Source organism: Triturus cristatus, chromosome 4_1, assembly GCF_964204655.1.
Source record: "Triturus cristatus chromosome 4_1, aTriCri1.1, whole genome shotgun sequence".
NCBI lineage: Eukaryota > Metazoa > Chordata > Amphibia > Caudata > Salamandridae > Triturus > Triturus cristatus.
In genome coordinates this window covers 265,225,341-265,245,439 of record NC_140585.1, presented here as the reverse complement: position 1 = coordinate 265,245,439, position 20,099 = coordinate 265,225,341, and the positions used below count along the sequence as shown (strand labels likewise).

The window sequence follows — 20,099 nt, the reverse complement described above, 5'->3', positions numbered from 1 at the left end:
AGTTGTCATCTGGCATGCCGCCCAGGCCAGACTGGGATGGCGTGGGGTTCTGATCCAGCTCACGCCTCTGTGGGATACAAAGCGGTTGGGGCGGCTCAGGAACAGCAAGGGCTTTGACAGCTGGGACAGCATCGAGATCTCCGCGGTGGGTGACATGTGGTATAAAGGTGCAGTGGTCCCATTCACACGCCTGCAACAACAATACAAACTGGCGCCCTCAGAATGGTTCCGATATACGCAGATTAAGCATGCCTTGGTGTTAAAACTGGCGCCCGGCACGGAGGTTCCGGAGGCATCTCCCATGGAGGACAGGTTGCTGACAGATTATATGCCAAAGAAGGCCACATCACTCACGTACCGTAAACTAGTAAACAATCTGCCGGACCCAATTGGACCCCTGGGAGAGAAATGGGCCCGTGATGAAGGAGAGTTTGATGACCCGGAATGGCGGGAGGCACTAGCTTCGCCGCGAGAGGCAGGCATACCCTCGAGGCTAATTCTGGTACAGCTCCGGATTCTGCACCGCTCATATTACACCAGACACACGCTACATGGAATGGGTAGAGCACCACATCCATTCTGTCTACGCGGCTGCGGGGAGGAGGGTACCTTTTTTTCATACCATATGGGAGTGTCCTATAATCCAAGAATATTGGAAGCGGGTGATGCGGACGCTGTCACAGTCGGGGGGAGAGTCATTGGTGCCGGAACCTAGGCGCTGTCTGTTAAATGTGTGGGAACCGAATGACCTCAACCGCCAAGCTCAGAGCTGGGCTACGTTGGGGATTGTGATAGCTAAACGGAACATAGCCCAAAAATGGGGGGCGGGTGAAGCACCATCGGTGTCCGCATGGAGAAGGGACATGGATGCAGCTATGCTGGCTGAACGATCAGCATTCATCAGGCGTGGATGCCCCCGTAAATGGGGTAAAGTATGGGGGGCATGGAATAAATTTAGAGGAGGCATATGCGATCCACCGCCAATGCAGGAAGATGATACCTCTGACACAGACTGACGGGAAAGGCTTTGGGGCGAGAGTATGGGGCATTGATATCAGAAATTTAAAACTGTGTAGAAGTGTCTTCAAAGGGCTGGAAAAACTGTATAATCAAATAACAATATGTTTTGTTCAAAGGAAAACAATAAACTCCCCCCCCCCCCCCAAAAAAAAAGGGGCTTTGTAAAGGCATGAGGATGGGTAAATTCCTTAAGTGTTAACAATTCTTTATAGTTACTACCCACTGGATCAATTTGCTTGCTAATATACAGTTTACGCGCCTTTTTGATATTTCGATGGTATACAGTGAAAGCTGCCTTATGTGCATCTTTATCATCTGGGCCATAGATTTGGCACCAGTGTCTCTCTAATTTCTTGCAGGGAGCTTTGCCTGCTTTAAGCTCTGCTGTGTACCAGGGTACAAGAGGTGTAAGAGTAGTATTATACTGGGTTCTTAAAAGCACAACACTGTCAAAGACTGCAAATTGAAACGCCACCAACATTTGAGTGACTTCTAGGTCCTGTTTGGACTTGGGAAAGTCAAAAGCTTCGGAGAAAGAGTTAGGCAAGACATGATGCCATTGCCTCATAGCTCTTACTGCTAGGTTGATTCACAGCAGGCTTTTCCTGATAGGGAATTTAGAAACAGATCAGTGGGTGGTCATTTCATGTGAAAGGAAGGGGTGGCTCACAATGTAATGCTCTAATGTTTGTAAAAATGTAATCTAAAGTGTGGCCAGCTGAATGTGTTGGGCCTATAACTTTCTGATAGAGGCCCAGCGCGGCTAGGAGCTGGGCCATAACTGGAACCAAGGGGTCAAAGTAATAATTTAGATGGTGGTTAAAGTATTTTTTAGGTCAAGGAAGGACAACGGTTTAGAACAAAGGCTGCATGTTCAGACCGGGAAGCTGCACAAAGGGAACCAGTGGTTGGACAGGTATGTTCGTATGTTGGGGGTCACCTGGGCACCATCTGTTGGGCTACCAAAGGCCTGAGGGATGTGGGTGCAGGGGTGTCCTGGGACATCAGAAAAGGATTACTGGAGTTGGTTGCAGTTAACAGGTCCTTCGTGGTGAGGCTGCAGGCGTTGTTGTGGAGTCCAGAAGGAGTCAGCCCATGGTGGACTCGCTGGGACTGGTAGACCACTTGGAATCGGGCCAGAGGTGACGGATGCAGTGGTGGATCCGGAAGCGGGATTTTGCGGTTCCACATGTCACAGAGGCCTTTTTTGGAGTTTCTTGTTGAACAGGGCCACTGTTCTCGGGCGTTCTGGTCATTGTTGAAAGCCGCAGTCCTTCCACAGGTCTTTGGAGGCTGCTGGGCTGCGAGATGAGTCGTCTGTTTTTGCAGGATCTTGGAGAGTTGAAGACAGGCCTGAAGGGCTGGGGCCAAGTCAGTGGATAACTTCAGTCTTCCTCTGCTGCATGGCTCTAGATTGTCCTCTTCCTTCGTAGGTCATCAGGAACTAAGGATTACGGTTCAGAGGTGCCCCTAAATACTCAGTTTAGGGGTGTTACAGGGGCTGGAATGTAGCCAATGGGCTACTTACCTTTGGGGTGCCTTCACCCTTTGCATGTCTACTCCCTTTGTGGAGGGGGCATACCCCTAATCCTATTGGCTAAAATACTTTAAAATATAGGGAGGATTCTCAAAGGTGAGGGGTCACTTCAGCTCAGGACACCTTAGGGGTGGTCCTGTCTGAGAGGGGATACATCTTTCCTGCTTACTCATTTTTCCGCTGACCTTTCCTTTTCAAGAGCAATATTCAGACTTCTTTAGTGTAAAGGCTATCTTTAGACCATATGCAGTTGGCTCATTATAAACCTCTCCGTCTTTCTCTTTTGGCAACAATATATAATCTATTGTGACCTTTTGGCTTCAGGATTATTTAGAGAAAACTGAAGTAGTCTAACATTTTCTGTCTGGCTTTTGCCCATTGTGAGGGACAGAATCCGATGTACTTGGTATCCGAAAAAAGTTATTGAAGTTGTGGGGGATAAGTCACACTCGGCTGGCTACTCTGATTAGATTATATTTGTCCTTAGGATTTGATACTCTGAACCATGAACGGTTTTGTAAAAATCTGAATTTGGACTTGGGTGTAAAGGGCAGAGCACTGGATCGTTTTTGTTCCCTCTAGTCCACATTAGTGTAACTGTAGCACATGGACTTAGATTTAACTTTTATGCAGACAACACTCCAATGCTTGTGGATGCATACAAAAAGCCGAATAACACTGCTGTTGTATCGGATTGATTGAAAAAGATTACATTTTGGATGACTGTCTTTGGCTCAATGCAAGCAAAACAAATTGTGCTCTCTGGTACCAATCGATTTCCTATAGATTCTGACTTTTGGACTAAGGCGACCTCCCACAGCCAGTGTGGTATATAAGGAATTTAGGGTGTTTTAATGGAATTTAGTTAATGGACTTTCATCTCATTTGACATACAAGTTGCTGACATAACTAAAGTAGCTCACTTACATCTCTAGAATCTCGCTAAAATTACAAATCAGCAGTTGTATTTACCAGGCTGCTTAATTATTTTCCACCGTACCCAAATATAGCTCAACAAAATATGAACTACTAAAGGGTGTATATAATCAGGTGGTGTGTATAATTTTAGTCTCAACAAGTCTGCTAATGTCACCACGTATCCTCATATGCGTGGCCGGTATCCAGCCAGATTCTGGATTTAGTTTAGAAATTCATGTCTGATACGGAAATCTTGTCAAGGATAGAGGCCAGACCACATGAAGAATGCCTTAATTTCTAAAGCAATCTAGAGAGCTGTGATGACTTAAGAACAAAAGGTTGGTCGGTCGCTGGTGGAATTCCCAAAAATATCATGTAAAATGCTGAGTGCAGCTTGGGGGGGGTGGAGGGACCAAGCTTTCAAATGTGTTAACTATGGCTCTCCACCACACTATTCTCTTTCAGGGAGAATCTCAAAGTTCACTTTTGACTTTCTGCTATTGTAACTGGCCCGTTTAATCAGTTTTATTTTTAGGTCTTGCCTACACAGCACATGTGCTGTGTTCGAAACATAATTGTTACAATTCTGTAGGCTTACAACCCACCCACACAATACCATTTGTTCTTTTTGTTGTCACGCTCATTTGCAACCTTTCAATTGCCTAGCTCCCTTAGGAGTCACTTCCTTTCCTGCGTTAGCTCCACCCTGGAGCATCGGCCAAATATGTGCTCTTCCTAGTCATTTTGGAATGCACTATTATTTTTTTGTTTTATAAGCATTTTAGTGCTATTTCTATACGTGCAATGTGCTTTCCTACTTTTAACAAATGCATATGGCTTTTTCTTTATGCTACTTTCACCTCATATGCGGTCAGTTGTGGGTTACTAACACCCACAAATGTACTACTCTAAGCCACTCTACACCACTCCACTCGAACCCACTCTACTCCACCCAATGCCAACCTACACCAAAACAATACACTCTGCGCCACACAATGTCGCTCTACTCCACCCTACTTACTGACATTCTACCCTACACCATGCCACTTAATGCCACTCCATACTACCCCGCTCTACACCATTTCGCTCTAAGCCACTCCGCTCCACATCAACGCACTCTATACCACTCTACATCACTCCAAGTCACTCCACACAATGCCACTCCACTGTATACCACTCTACTTTGTGCCAACCCACTTAGTGTCACTCCACTCACTTTTAGCCATGTTATACAGTAGCATGGCTGCAGTTCAGCATCGCTAAAAGAATGCCAAAGCCAAAAGCTCTCATATAGGCGAGACCTATTGGTTTTGCCAATGCTTGTTATGTTTGTATTTTTTATAGGTTATGTTGTAAATATGCCTTGAAACTCTTAGTATTGTATTGCAAGAAACTAAATAAATGCTGTTCATTATACTCATAAGTGCTAATACATGAACAAAATGTCATCAATATAGACCTGAATGAGAAGCCCTAATGAAGCAAAGTGGGATTTTAGCCATTTCCTAGACTTTTCAAAAAAACATACTGTGATGCGGATCAGAAAGACTGAAAAATAGCAATCCCCTTTGGAACTGAACGTCTGTTTGGAATGCATTGAGCATTTTCACGCAAACGTCTGAGGGGACAGCGTGTAATAGACAAAGGAAGAATATATCGCAAGTTTTACAGGCCTCATTAGTGGGGAAATTTCAAAAACAGGTAGACCTGCCTATAAACAGGTTACATACAATAAGCAGTTTGAGAGGAAATGGCAGTCCTAAAAAGAGAGGGGCAATTATCTTTCCCGTAGAGATAAGCCTAACTGGGATGAAACCCTAGGATCGGAAATAGTTCTTAGAAATGCTTCTTATTTGTATGCCTATAGTAATCTTAGAATTTATAATCACCACTAGATTCTTAACCTTATATCCTAGTTGAGGAGTCTGCCACAAGAGGAAGTGGGAGGCGGCTTTGTAGATTGTCTGAAAGATGGAGCCGAAGATAATAAGAGGGTGTAGCCTTACGGCTAGAGCGGTCCACCTCGAAGCTGGGGAGCCAGGTTTGAGTCTCGCCATCAACGCTACACATCCTGTGATCTGGGCAAATCACAATCTCCCCATGCCTACCAATAATGAATGTGTCCATCTATAACGAAACTGGTGCTCAAGTAACACTACGATACCGGATTTCTTCTGGTCAAGTTTGCCCTATATAAAACTCTAAAAAACAAAAAAACAAAAAAAAAGAAATTAAAAAAACATCTCCAGTTTGGCGCTATTCACTCAACCATGACTTTTTAAGTGCTATGTGGCATTTTGTAGTTCTTTTGAGATTTCAGTATCATTATTCATTTGTATACCTATTAGGGCATATATTTTCACTAATTTAGGTAATATTGGTGTGCGATATATTTGATCATGTGGTCAACCTCTCCAAAAATACCTAGTGGTCTATATTATCAACAAGTATTTGCAATGCAATGGTCTCGCAATACTGAAAGTTTGAGCTATTGGCAGTACATTATTATTTGCAACGCCAATAACTCAAACTTTCAGTAATGAAAGACTTATGCAATGTAAATTCTTGTTGTCAATTGTCCTAAATTTTTTCCCAACTGGCTTTTGTAATGTTATGCCGGTTGTGAGAAGTTGGCCTGATGTATGATGTCACTAGTTCTAGTGTACACCTTATATCAGTCCAAATACCCTTATGGTGATTGGTTGTAAAGTCAACCTTATAGACCAGCTATCCTAGTGGTAGCATGGACAAGAGCAGTCTTAGGCTAAACTCTGAATGGCATGTGAAGCCAGCTGTGATACCATATATAATCCCTTGAATACCAAATGAAAGGACACCACAACAGATATATATATAAAATAAAGTGTATTTATTCTAGTCAAACCCTCAGCACTCTTTATGAGATTAGAGGTAAGTACAACACAGTCTTATTTATGCATACATTAAGTCACACAGGTAAGTAATACAGTTAGGCCCTAGGGGCCACGCAAACCATATACTAAGTAAGTGGTATAAGAACCACTGTCACGGAAATAGAATAGGCCTAGGGAATCGCTGGGGCTACACTACACTAGCGTTAGTTAGGAAGTGGGAGGCCCACGGGATTCGTGTGCAGAGTGGAAACACTCACGCGTAATGCGTAAAAGTCAATAGCAATAGTACAGTTTAGAAAACGGTAGATTTAGGACACTTCCGGAGTAGCTAGGAAGTTGAGACTAGAAAACTAGACACTAGGATAGTCACTATCCTGATGAGCACCGGAGTACCCAAGTTACCTAGCCCACAGGCTGCGGGTGCATAGGGGTGAAGATGCGTCGTTTTCGTCGTCGACTCCTATGGATGCCTGAAGAAAGATGCTGACAGGCAGTCAGTGAAGAGTGTCCGGTGGATCCCAAGGCTGGGATCAAGAAGAGAAGAAACCTGCAAGCAGAAGGGACAGAGTCAAGGTCACTAGCCAGTGACCACGTGGAACCAGGAAGGAACCAGGCGATGTCGTGAAGATTGCAGGTGAAGGTGAAGCTTGTCGCTGCAGCCAGGAGGACCAGGAAGCGTCGAGGACGACCAGGACCAGGAGGCGAGCTGTCCCACGAAGGCTCTTGCTGTCGGCGGCGTCGAAGTTGGACTAGGACTCACCAAGCCTTGGCAAGCGGAACCCACGAAGAACGGAGGACTTGCTTCTGGTGCAGACCAGGAAGGTCTGGGGTGCTTCTTCTTTGCAGAGAAGCGGGAGCCAGTCTGGAGGAGCCAAACCAGCGCAGAAGATTTCAGGGAGCGTCGTCACAAAGGCCACCAGCCAGCGGGCAAGCAACCGGACAGACGCGGCAAGCAGGAAAATGCAGAAGGGCCCCACGCAGGACTCGTGGAGTGTGGGGGGCTGATCTTCGGTGCAGATGGTGCTTGGGGTTGGGGCTTCTCAATCCCCGGTGCACAACTTCGAGGATACCTCAGAAGCTGCGCTTTAAGTTACTAGCCACTTTTTCCAGGTAGCCGGTCCCACGTCGCTCGTCGCCTCCACGGATCTCAGCTTTGCTGTGGATGTGGATCAGGGTCGGAGAAGTCTGGAAGTCAAGGCTCTGGTCGGGCTCTGCAGTCGGTTCCTCGTGGGCAAAGCAAAGGGTAGTCTCTTGATGGTGCCTGTTTGCACAGGGTAGCCACTCCTTGGCTACAAGGGAGATTCTTCAGTCTTCTTCTTTCGTCGAATGTCGAAGGTCCAGAGTTTCTGTTCAGTTTTGCAGGTTCAGGATAATCTAAATCTCGAGGCCCAACTCCCACTCTTATACTAATCTGGGGGGCTGGGATACCTGCTAGGTCACGCCTTATGGGTGGGACCTGGGAGGGGGTGGTTACACCCACTTCCCTTTGTCCAGTTTCGCGCCAGAGCTGGGGCTGGAGTGCCCCAGCGCCGGTTTGAACTGGACTATGCAAGGAACACCTTGTGTGCCCCAGGCATGTCTCATTCTTTTTAGCCCACCCTGCCCCAATACACTAAAGGCTGTCTGGGGAGGTGCTAGCACCTCCCCAAGCAGGAAACCTATTGTCTAGGCCTCCCTGGCTGGGATCACTCCCAGCTGCAGGAGGTCAGACTTGTGTCGTGGCAGCAGCATCCATTTTGTGATGCTGAGGCTTTGGTCAGAGGCTAACAGTTGAAGTATGATTTTAACATGTCTTTCCCTCTAGAAGGGGGGAATAATATTCTCATGTCCAGAAATGGCATGGGGGTATTATTCCACAGTGTTAGACACCTTACACGACATGTTTCGATAAAGCCAAACCATAGTTACCATAACCATAGATTATAAGGCACTTTAAGAGTATATGGTAGGCTGTATCATAGAACAGCTATAAGGACAAGGTTCCGAAAGCTGCAGACAGGCTCAGCTCATGCTAGAGCACCATCTCACATGTTACCAAGCACTCTGCCTCCAGGATTGTCAAGGCCTGCCATAGGAGTGACTGATAGGTACACATGTGTCTATATGTAAGTTAGGTATAGGAATACTACACCTAAGCAAGGGGTGATTACACGACCTTGCCCCCGCTGAGTGATCAGCCAGTTGTGTCAAAATGGAAGGCCAGGCCAGGGGTGGCATAATACATGCTGCAGCCCCTGGTAGGCCTAGGGTACACCTATGCCCTGGGTACCTAGGGTACACTGTACAGGGCCAATAAGGTGATCCTATCCAAATGGGTTATGCACCTAAAGTACATAGTAGTAATTTAGAGAGAGAACAGCAGGGCTGTGGGTCTGATTAGCAGGCCCACAGCCACATCTAAGTAGAAAACCAGTAAAGCAAAAGCAAAAGCAAAAAGTGGGGGTGAACATAGAAAGCAGACCCTACTCTCCTACACCGGTTTACTCTTTTATCAAATTGTTTTTATAAAGTTTTTACATAGCTTTTACTTTATTAGTTTTGCCTTTATTGCACACTTTTATGACTAAAGTTTTTGAATAAAGCAAATGAAAAGTAAAATTAAAAAAAATTCTCTAAATTCTATTCGTCCTCAAGTGGTATCGAAAGGGTCAGTGAAGGTGGAAGATGGATGCTCGTGGATTAAGAGTATGTGGTGTTGGTGGAGAGCTGTTCATTTAGATGAGAGGGAGCAGAGACATTGTGGCTAAAGTGGTTGGTTAAGAGAGTGATGATGCTGGTGTGAGTGGTCATTTTTGGACTACTTCAGATCTGTCTGGTGCAAGGAAAGATGTAAGTGTTGCAGAAGACAAGGCATTAAGTGGTCAAAATATGGGTTCTAACTTTGGTGGAGGGTGATGTCAGTTCATAAACTGAGTTGCAAGACAGTGACAATAGGTTATTTACAGTTATGTGCACACATTTTCCTGGAACAACAGCGTGAGAGGGCTCTCGAGCACTACATTCCATTATTTTGTTTTAGCTGGGTGCTCTGTTCTAATGAAGGCACCGTTGGAAGTTGCTGGGAGCGCTCCATAGCGAATACACACCCAGGCTTTTATGCTTCATATTTACCAAATAAATCTGGAACTGTAAAAGCAGCTTGTGTCTACAGTTCTTTGTTGCTAGCATTTCACAACAGACCCAATCTATGTTGTACATTTTATTGACGCATCGAAATGAAATGTTTTGCACTGATTTGAACGATGGAGAGCCAAGGCCTCGATCATAACCTAGTTCTCCATTACCAAGAGTCGGCAGGACTACCTATTGGGAGGGACACACACCCTACCATGAAATCTCCGCTCGCTTTGGCCTCAAGGTTTTAAAAGGACCTCGAACCTGGCTCGAGCGTTCAATGGATTATCAACCTTTAGTTAGCACTTCAATTATATTAAATATGTATTTTCTAAACTTGCTCAAATTTTAAGGCTGGAAAAAACCCAAGCTGATTTCCTTGATTTAGTCCAAAACTAATAATATGCTGGAAATACAGGCAGTGATTAAATGAATAGGACATTGGACGTGGTATTCGAACTGATACAGTATGAGGCTGCACAAAGCCTACCCATTACCCCCAAATTTGCGTACATTGCACACAAAAGACCCCTTGACCTGCGGAAGCCCGCAGCACTAAAATCAAGCAGCAAAATGATCAATAGTCCACCGTCATGATGGGCCTTTCCTACCAGACACGCCCGGCGAAAAGCAGAGGCCACCAGTCAGAAATCGAAGCGAGGCCACCTAGCCAATCAGTGTTCTACCGTAGTTGATTAACCTCTTGCTGCACCAGCGAATGAAAGGTTTAAATTTTTAGGTCTCGCGACCTGCGTTGCACTGCGCAGCAGTGCTCGCGCAAGCGAGAGTCCTTTTGTCCAGGGTTCAGAAATGGACCCTGGAATCGCACACGCTCGTGCGTGTACTTTTTCCCCCATTGGCCTTTGCGTGCGTCTTATTCTAAAAGACTGCATGCAATTAGCCCGAGGCGCGCGCATAGCTCCTCCCATGGCCTATTGGTGTCTATTACATGCACCAAGCGCGTAATAGACACCAATAGGCCGTGGGAGGAGCTATGGATCGTGCCCAGACACAGGCGTGACGCTCGCGCCACTTGTTTTTCTTTACTTTTGATGTTATAAGTAAAGCACGGGTGCCGCGATTATACCAGAGGTAAAGAAATAGAAAAAAACATCTATTTCTTTACTTTTGGTATAATCGCGGCACCTGCGCTTTATAACATTAAAAGTAAAGCACAGTTTTTTTTTTTTTTAAGAGCGCGGGTGGTGGAGGGCACAGAAAGGAGCTGGAGGGCACCGAGAGCACAGGTGGTGGAGGGCACAGAGTAGCTAGGGGCACAGAGAGCACATGTGGTGGAGGGCACACAGAGAAGAGGTGGAGGGCACAGAGAAGAGGTGGAGGGCACAGAGAGGAGGTGGAGGAGGGCACAGAGAGGAGGTGGAGGAGGGCACAGAGAGGAGGTGGAGGAGGGCACAGAGAGGAGGTGGAGGAGGGCACAGAGAGGAGGTGGAGGAGGGCACAGAGAGGAGGTGGAGGAGGGCACAGAGAGGAGGTGGAGGAGGGCACAGAGAGGAGGTGGAGGAGGGCACACAGAGGAGGAGGTGGAGGGCACACAGAGGAGGAGGTGGAGGGCACACAGAGGAGGAGGTGGAGGGCACACAGAGGAGGAGGTGGAGGGCACACAGAGGAGGAGGTGGAGGGCACACAGAGGAGGAGGTGGAGGGCACACAGAGGAGGAGGTGGAGGGCACACAGAGGAGGAGGTGGAGGGCACACAGAGGAGGAGGTGGAGGGCACACAGAGGAGGAGGTGGAGGGCACACAGAGGAGGAGGTGGAGGGCACACAGAGGAGGAGGTGGAGGGCACACAGAGGAGGTGGAGGGCACACCGAGGAGGTGGAGGGCACACCGAGGAGGTGGAGGGCACACAGAGGAGGTGGAGGGCACACAGAGGAGGTGGAGGGCACACAGAGGAGGTGGAGGACGCACACAGAGGAGGTGGAGGACGCACACAGAGGAGGTGGAGGACGCACACAGAGGAGGTGGAGGACGCACACAGAGGAGGTGGAGGACGCACACAGAGGAGGTGGAGGACGCACACAGAGGAGGTGGAGGACGCACACAGAGGAGGTGGAGGACGCACACAGAGGAGGTGGAGGACGCACACAGAGGAGGTGGAGGGCACACAGAGGAGGTGGAGGGCACACAGAGGAGGTGGAGGGCACACAGAGGAGGTGGAGGGCACACAGAGGAGGTGGAGGGCACACAGAGGAGGTGGTGGGCACACAGAGGAGGTGGAGGGCACACAGAGGAGGTGGAGGGCACAGAGAGGAGGTGGAGGGCACAGAGAGGAGGTGGAGGGCACAGAGAGGAGGTGGAGGGCACAGAGAGGAGGTGGAGGGCACAGAGAGGAGGTGGAGGGCACAGAGGAGGTGGAGGGCACAGAGAGCACATGGGGTGGCGGGCACACAGAGAGAAGAGGTGGAGGGCACAGAGAGCACAGGTGGGGGGCACAGAGAGCACAGGTGGGTGATGGCACAGAGCACAGGAGATTGAGAGCACAGGAGATGGAGGGCACAGAGAGGAAGTGGAGGACACAGAGAGAGGAGGTGGTGGAGGGCACAGTGAGGAGCTGAGGAGCACAGAGCACAGGTGGTGGAGGGTACAGAGAGCGCAGGTGGTGGAGGGCACAGAGAGCGCAGGTGGTGGAGGGCACAGAGAGCGCAGGTGGTGGAGGGCACAGAGAGCGCAGGTGGCGGAGGGCACAGAGAGCGCAGGTGGCGGAGGGCACAGAGAGCGCAGGTGGCGGAGGGCACAGAGAGCGCAGGTGGCGGAGGGCACAGAGAGCGCAGCTGGTGGAGGGCACAGAGAGCGCAGCTGGTGGAGGGCACAGAGAGCGCAGCTGGTGGAGGGCACAGAGAGCGCAGCTGGTGGAGGGCACAGAGAGCGCAGCTGGTGGAGGGCACAGAGAGCGCAGCTGGTGGAGGGCACAGAGAGCGCAGCTGGTGGAGGGCACAGAGAGAGGAGGTGGTGATGGGCACAGAGAGAGGAGGTGGTGATGGGCACAGAGAGAGTAGCCGGAGAGCTCAGAGAGTTCAGGTGGTAGAGGGCATAGAGAGGAGCTGGAGGGCACAGGTGGTGCTTCCCATCAAACATCTGATTTTTAAAAACATTCTTGTAAAATGAAGTTAAACAGTCCTTTGCGAATTGTAGCTATTTCGAATGTATTTATTCATATTATAAAGTGTGCATTTTAAAACATATTATTCGAAATTAATGTTTCTCACTCTTGCGTTCAGATTTTGCCAGCGTTTCTGCCTGCGCCTCCTTTGACCACCTCTCTGTTTACCGAAGGCTTACTTTCTTAGACGTGTGACCGTGCGCATGTTTGTGTTTTTGCAGTTTTTATGTTCCAGCAGTGTCTTGCTTGTGGGTAAATGTCACTTGACACTGTTGATATTTGCGCAACTGTGCAGGTGGAAAACATTACTTGTGAGGGTTTATAAATCACTCGGTATAATGAAAGAAATTTAAAGTGACATATGGGCCAGCCTGAAACCGCCACTACGAAAATCAAAGAAGCCGAGGAATCAAAACCAGTAACGAGGCGCGGCCATCACACGCTGTACGGTGTGATGGCCAAACAAGACCTTCTCTGAGTGAAATAGCAAGGGACGGAACTCAGGAGGCAAAGGAGGGGCATTAACAAATGCACCAATGACAAGCCAGCATTTGTGAATGCCACAGTTGGTAACCAATGCCAATGGGTGGGTTTGCCAAACCCCACAGAAGAGATACAACAGGTCGATCAAGCTTGACTTAAAAATGATGATGCTGATGGGTAAACAAGGATGATTATGCCCTCAATCTTCATCCACCCACTGTAGAACATCATTTCAAAGTTTTAAACAGGGCACTTTAAGTGCCAAAGTTTGCATGGTGGAAACGAACAGGAAATGGTTCATAGACACTTTCTTCCATTTATGTAAGCCCTCATAAGGGGCTGCAATTCTCTGTCCTTGAGAAATCAAAATTCAGTTCCATAGTAAGGGTCCTACAAATCCAGACACGTAGGCATCAAAGTGCATTAATCGCATTGAAAGATTTGTACTTCTTGAACCAAATGAGCAAAATAGAGGCATGCTTATGGAATCGATTGAAATATTTGGTGGGGTTAAGTTGAAACTAAAATGAAAAACCCGGTTTCTCCTAGACAGGGTTTTGAGAGAGATCAGAGGGTAAAGCTGTTACTGATGGAAATATCAAGCTTTGGTTTTTTTTCATTGTGAAGGGACTGGGTGAGAGTGTTCTGGAGAGCAGCAACTTACACTACATATACCCTGCCACTAGTATGAACTAAAGGGCAACGTTTTTGTAAAGAGAGGACCTCTAATAGGCTGCCGTAAGCTTAACAGTGTTTGCATGCATTATGCATGCATTATTGCCGGCATCATGGCCTTCTGCAGTCCGTGTGGCTCATTGACTCACTCCTTCACATTCATTATACAGTAAGGAGCCTGGCCCTTTCCGTGTCTCACTTCTGGCTGATCCTCACTGCTCACCTCGCCAGGCACCTGTAATGGCCACTGAGCACTCAGAAGCACCCATCCCACCTAAGTATCCAGGTCTTTTCTTTCAAGCCACAATAGGCCAGTCATTATGTTAGGATGCTGGAAAGGCCAGGAGCTTTACTACTAAACCTAATGAAAGGTGTGCTGCAGCGGATAGGGGTGGGGGGGGGGGAAGAGGGGCAATACACAGGAATGGGAGGGGAAAGATATAGGGACACGTGCAGATGGTGGGGGAGAGTGCAGTGACATCAGCGGCTGGGAAGGGAAGAGCACAGGGATGAGGTCTTTGTGGTGGAACTAATAAGAGCTGCAAGTCAGCTGGAGAAAATATCACAGTCGCAGATCAGAACATGAGGACATGATGGCCTGGGATAACCACAATAAAACTATCATATGCTAGCTAAATTGAGAAAAAGCTACATCAGAGAGCAGAATCAAGGTGCTACACAAAAGTTAACCTTGACTGGCTCAAGCCCAGACAAACAAGGTCCACAACTTCAGGTTCAGATTCAGGATTCCCTCAGCCTGCAACAACCACTGGGTTTAATAAAACTACCTGGTTGTTGATTCAAAGGGAGTAATGACAGATGGAGAAATACACACAATATGTTTACATACGGTGCAGTGTTGCCGTTGATTAAGCTATGCATTGTTTGCTAAGCTTGGTATACATCACCTCATATAAATTTAATGCTGAAATACAAGTTCTTGTTTGCTTTTCTATATCGCGCGATATGTTGGATTTTTGCATTACGTGTGTCAACAAAACGGCAATGGTCTCAGACAATGTCTGAAGCAAAACTAACCTTAAGTAAATGTTTAACTTAAGTCAGTGAGACATTGTACCAGGACTCCCGCGTCTGCATAGTGCAAGTACATAAATATATTCTTTAAAACAGGAAAAGCTTTCATACTGAAAGAAAAGGGTGCATCAAAACCATTACATTAGGTAAATTTCCCCACGGGTAGGGGATTTGAACATCCAGCCATTACAGATTTCGGAGCAATCAAACTTCTTGTATGATTGGGAGATATCCATATGAACTACAAACAATATTCCTTTGTCCATTGCAAAGCGTTCCATCACTCCACCCAAAGGAAAACCTAATGCCACCACATCTACCTTCCCTCACCTCAGAAGAAGTTAAGACCGAGAACCTTGCTTTGCACTGTCATTCGTAGCCCATGACAGAGGCAAGGCAAATGTCAGGTGCTGCAAGGTGCTTCTTGGCCAAATTACAGAATTAGTGTTAAATGTCCCTCATGAAGTTTAGACTGCATATCCAGGAAGAAATTTAAAAGACTATCAGCAATAAATTGATAAAGTTATCTAGGTGCATTCCCAGCACCAGCCCAGAAGGAAAACATGAATACAAATAAAACAAGAAAAAACAAGCATTGGCATTGCCAATAGGTCTCGTCTTTGGAACCTTAGTGTTTAGCCATGCAGCACATTATCCTGGGTGCTACAACATCTACTGTTACGTAAAGCGCCACTGGTGACATGACGTAGCTATGTACAACAAGCACAACAAAGTGGCTGCCTGTGCTGGAGGAAGATGCTTACGTTAAGAGACTTGGCCCACGCACTCTTCAATTCAAATCGACCTCACCTCGGTTTCTCACAAGCATGAACCCGTGCTGCAGGTATTCACCAAATGAATTACAAACCCTTGTTAACCATTTCCTATTGGAATGTAAGTGTACTTTTAAAGACCAGTGAAATGCTCTGGTGAGGCTGAGATGAGACCTGAGACACTGCCCATGGAGTGCACAGCGATTCGTGTGTGTGTGTTTTTTTTCCCCTATCCGGGCTGAGGGATGGGCCGCTAAAGCCTGCTATGGGTATATATCATACTCCCTAAATGGCAGACAGCCACAGACGGGAGCAGTTGGGGTCATGGAGGAGCAGGGACACAATACAATGGGTTGAAATAATGAACTGCAGGGAGAGGAATCGGGAATGGGAGGACGACGGGCAGCGTGGCATGTGAATTACAGCACATAAGCCGTGAACATTTGAAATTGATGAGAGGTATGTGAATCAGCATCAAGGCAAATTAGGATGACACAATCAATAATGTTACACAGTAAATGGGGAATGGTAATAGTTGCACTTCTATTGCGGTGGTGCCATTAATTTTGAATATGCCAAGTGTGCCATTAAGCAAAGTGTCTGGTAGACACAGTAACCAACATTTGTTTAGGTCCCCTGTGTGTTTGTTTATGGAGGGTGGGCAGAGAACTAACACAAAGCGGGAGAGCAAAAAATACAAGCATTTGCAATGCAATAGGTCTTGCAGTTATGAGAGTTTGAGCTATTGGCATTGTAAATGGCTATGCTTTTTTTTTGGTTTATAAAACAAAAATAAAAGATATTGTCATTTACAAAGGCAATAGCTTAAACTCGCATAAATGCGAGACCTATTGCACTGCAAATGCTTGTTTAAGACCATGCTGTCGCTTTCAAAACCAGCTGCAGAGACAAGGCTGTTCAGCCCTTTTAACTCTCTTGTCACTGAGTAAAAAGCTGCCATACAAGGAAAACAGCTGCTATGTTTGCTGTTTGATTGAAAGCGCCTCGCATTGGGGGGGGGGGGGGGATGGGGGGGGGGGGGGAGGTACATGCAGCCATGCTCATGTTGTCTGTAATTAACAAGCTTACATGTAATACATTGCTGGTCAAACAGCGAAAATGAGCAAAAGTACGCAAACAAATTTGTGCAGCATGTGAAGTTAAATAATTGCCCCATGAAATAATCCAAGTGTCGTATAAACAAACAAATGTAACTGTGCGTGCTTGCACAAGAAGATCTTTTTTATATGCAAGGACAAAGTATGCATAGATTAGTTAAATGGAGTCTAATGCTGAGAAGCGAAGAAATGTGTGAAGGCAGAGAAGACGTTGGCGCGATAATTGGAAACAAATGGCGCTGATGCTCGCTCTCGCAAGCCGTAGGCCATGGACAGATGCAAACGTGGGAAATGCACCTTTGCCTCTGCTCAATTGCGTGCTGTCTTTCTTAGAAAGACACACGCAAAGGCCAATAGTGTGTGGTCAGAGTTGGAAGTCATTACAATAAGCCTCGCAGGCCAGCGCATGCGCACTGGCTGAGGCGAGACCTAAAAATTGGCTCTTTCAAGGATGAAAAGGTAAAACCGGAAATATGGAGTTAAAAAAGACATTTGCTACTAGGGAAAATGAGGTACAGCAAACAAAGAAGGTTTTACAATTCTGTGCAACAAAGGTGAAAAAAGTAATTCTCGTGCTGGCAGAAGGGAAAAAAGATTGGAGGGCAAAGTGAAATCAATAGGGTACGGGAAAGGGTAGTGCTTGAAAAAATGTTGAAATAAGAAGGTCTGGCTTTTAACAAGTGGGTTTAGCGGTCATTTTTTGTTTTGATGTGCAAGACCTTATATTTATGAGAGCCCTGCATCACTTTTGATCCACGTAAAGTGGTAGATGCGTAACACAGGGCTCTCATTACGATTTATGAAGCCATGCAAAGCCAACCTGAATGGCTTGGAGTGGCCTCATCAATCAGGAGTAAGGCAACAGAGCGCAAAATAGCTACGTCGTCTTACTCTGCGCCTGGGAGGCATTGCCAGGGAATATGACGCTGCCCCAGATTTACAAAGTGATGTAAACCTGGATTAGCGCCATATATGTACACCTCCCGAGGTGAGGCGTAACAAGGAGAAATAGGTTTATTTCTCCTCTTTTTTTACTCTTTCCAACCGTGATGCATTGTGCAGCACACATGGAAAGAGGAAAAACAATTCTTATGATTGTTGTTGTGCAAAAAGGTGCTCCTTCCTGCGCAAAAACAGTCCTGCATGCAACGGAGGCAACCTTGCACATCTTGCAAGAACGTCGAAATTGGTGCACGGCTGCTGTAACAGGACCTGCTCAAGGAGAATGTACTGTATTGATAAAATACAGAACATTCCTGCCTTTTCACTTTGGCGAAGGGCAGCACAGCAAGGTGCCTTGCTGCACTGCCCTGTGCCCAAATCCCATAATTAAGCCCCCAAGTTTGTCCAGCACCTCTCAGATGTTAGTGGAGCAGGGCAGAGCAGACAACTACAGTAATAAATAATCGCGAGAATACTTCAGATTTATTAATCTCTGCCACCTAGGATTGCCATCATCATTGGATCGGTTAATCTCCTGCCTGATTCGTTTACAAGAAAGTAGATTTATTTTCCTTTCCTGATCATTTCATAAGCCAGACACAGTAGCGGTAAGCTCATTAGAAATTTAAAAGGAAACCGACAACTTAGAGCAAACTGATTGTATTTCATCATGTCTGGAGTAATATTCTTCATCAGAGAGTGGTATTCTGATGTCAAATGTCAACTATATGTCTCTCAGGAAGATTTCTCTCCAAACTGGTGTTGAATGAACCCAGAGATCTATCAAATGAAACTGGTACTTTATTCTATTACTGTTTGATCCCTTGCAACTGCAGGTCAACGGTTAAATATCTTGTATGCCAAGGCTATACAACATTTCCCCTGGCTTATAGAATAGTAGTGTTTGGGATCAGGCTTCCTTCCGTGACATATCAGGTTGTTTATCACACTGTATCTTCCTATAACGGAGTAGAGCTGAAAAGCTATTGAGGCGCACTCACCAATGTGTGTGAGCTTGCAGGCAGTCCAAAATGCACCATCTACCAAATAAAGAGATTTGAAGAGTAAACCCTCGCATAGCACACACAATGTACTCACATATATAGACCTAACATTATGTATGTTGTATCTGGATTCAAAAACATGCTCTCAGGGACATAGATCATCATCCTTAATATTGTCTTAAAACGATTTAGGAGCAGAGGCAGGCCTCCATATTAAATTACATACTGTGTTTTAAGTTGTGTTTTCTGTGCGTCAATCCCTCTTCAGAGTTCCTCGCCTCCTTACATATGCAATTCAATCCTGGCCCCTAGTCCTCACCAAATTAAACATCAAATCAAACCTTTGCTATTTCATGTCATTGTTCCAAAGCGGAAATATAAATCCAGTGCTAATTAGATGGATAAAGGGGGCTGGATAAATGCACAGAGCCTTCACTGGGTGCTGTAGGTCATCACTCATGCTCATCTTTATTCTTTCTCTCATAACAAAGGAACTCATGAGGCTGGAAAACTCTCCTCAGACTGGTTCAGTCCTAGTCAGTCTTTATGTTGTACTTTGGAAACGAAAGTAAACCTCCAGAGGATGACGGACACTAGTAAATGTGCCCCAGGATTACACAGTTGACAGTGCATTGACGTAAGTGAGAAATCTGAACAAACTTTGACAAAGACAACATGGCACAATCATGAAACCGATTGGTATTGCAAATGTTTTTTTCCCGCCTCGATGCCCACCACGAGCGCAGACATGTGGCAGCCATCTTTAAATGGGTTTTTAGAAAGCATAAGAAAATATATTCAAAGATAGCCACTCAGATTCGATGTTGCTGGACAACAGACAGCTGCAACTGTCTGTACACAAGATTTACGAAGAGAGAGAGAGAGAAGTAGTCTACTAAGAAAGAGAGGACAGTATGCATGCTAGTACTTGACATTTCAATTCAATGCACATGTAAATGGCAAGGAGAAATATGCTGCAGGAATCATCATACTCACATGAAATCGGACTGAATTCGATGAGACCCACTGGCCATGGATTTGAACTCCACCCCTTCCAAATCAATATCCCGCGGCAAACACCACTCCACAAGGTTTCCTGATAAAGAAAGACAGGAATAAGAACAGAGTTTAGCACAGACTACATCTGGTAAGTGGTAGAGGGTGTTGGGGACAAGATCTAGACCAGCGCATAAGGTGTTGTGGGGTGTGGAGTAGATCATTCCATTTCCTTCAGCTACATGACGTCATTGCTTTTTCTCTTCTCCTACTACCAGCTCAGCTCCTGAGGTTGTTAAGCAGTAGCTTACAGTCTTGCTTCGGCTATTGCTTGCCATCAGCGTTGACAGGCAGAAAATACTCAGCTATGTATGCCTTTTGGTACAACATAATCTCCTACGGGTATAGTTTGCTTCAAATGTATTTCTACATGAAGTACAAGGAATCCAAGGTGCGCGCTCATGACTCCAGATAAAGGAATTACCTGCTAAT

At 46.3% G+C, this 20,099-nt stretch overlaps 1 protein-coding gene across 3 annotated transcripts in view; it reads right to left on the bottom strand.

Moving 5' to 3' along the window:
* The window catches only part of DENND11 (DENN domain containing 11), a 182,601-nt gene that overhangs the window by 114,150 nt on the left and 48,352 nt on the right, over positions 1 to 20,099 (bottom strand). For all 3 annotated transcript variants that reach the window (XM_085652019.1, XM_085652020.1, XM_085652018.1), the window contains exon 2: positions 19,608 to 19,707. In XM_085652019.1, coding sequence (XP_085508145.1) covers positions 19,608 to 19,707 — 100 coding nt within the window. The remainder of the gene's footprint in view (positions 1 to 19,607; positions 19,708 to 20,099) is intronic.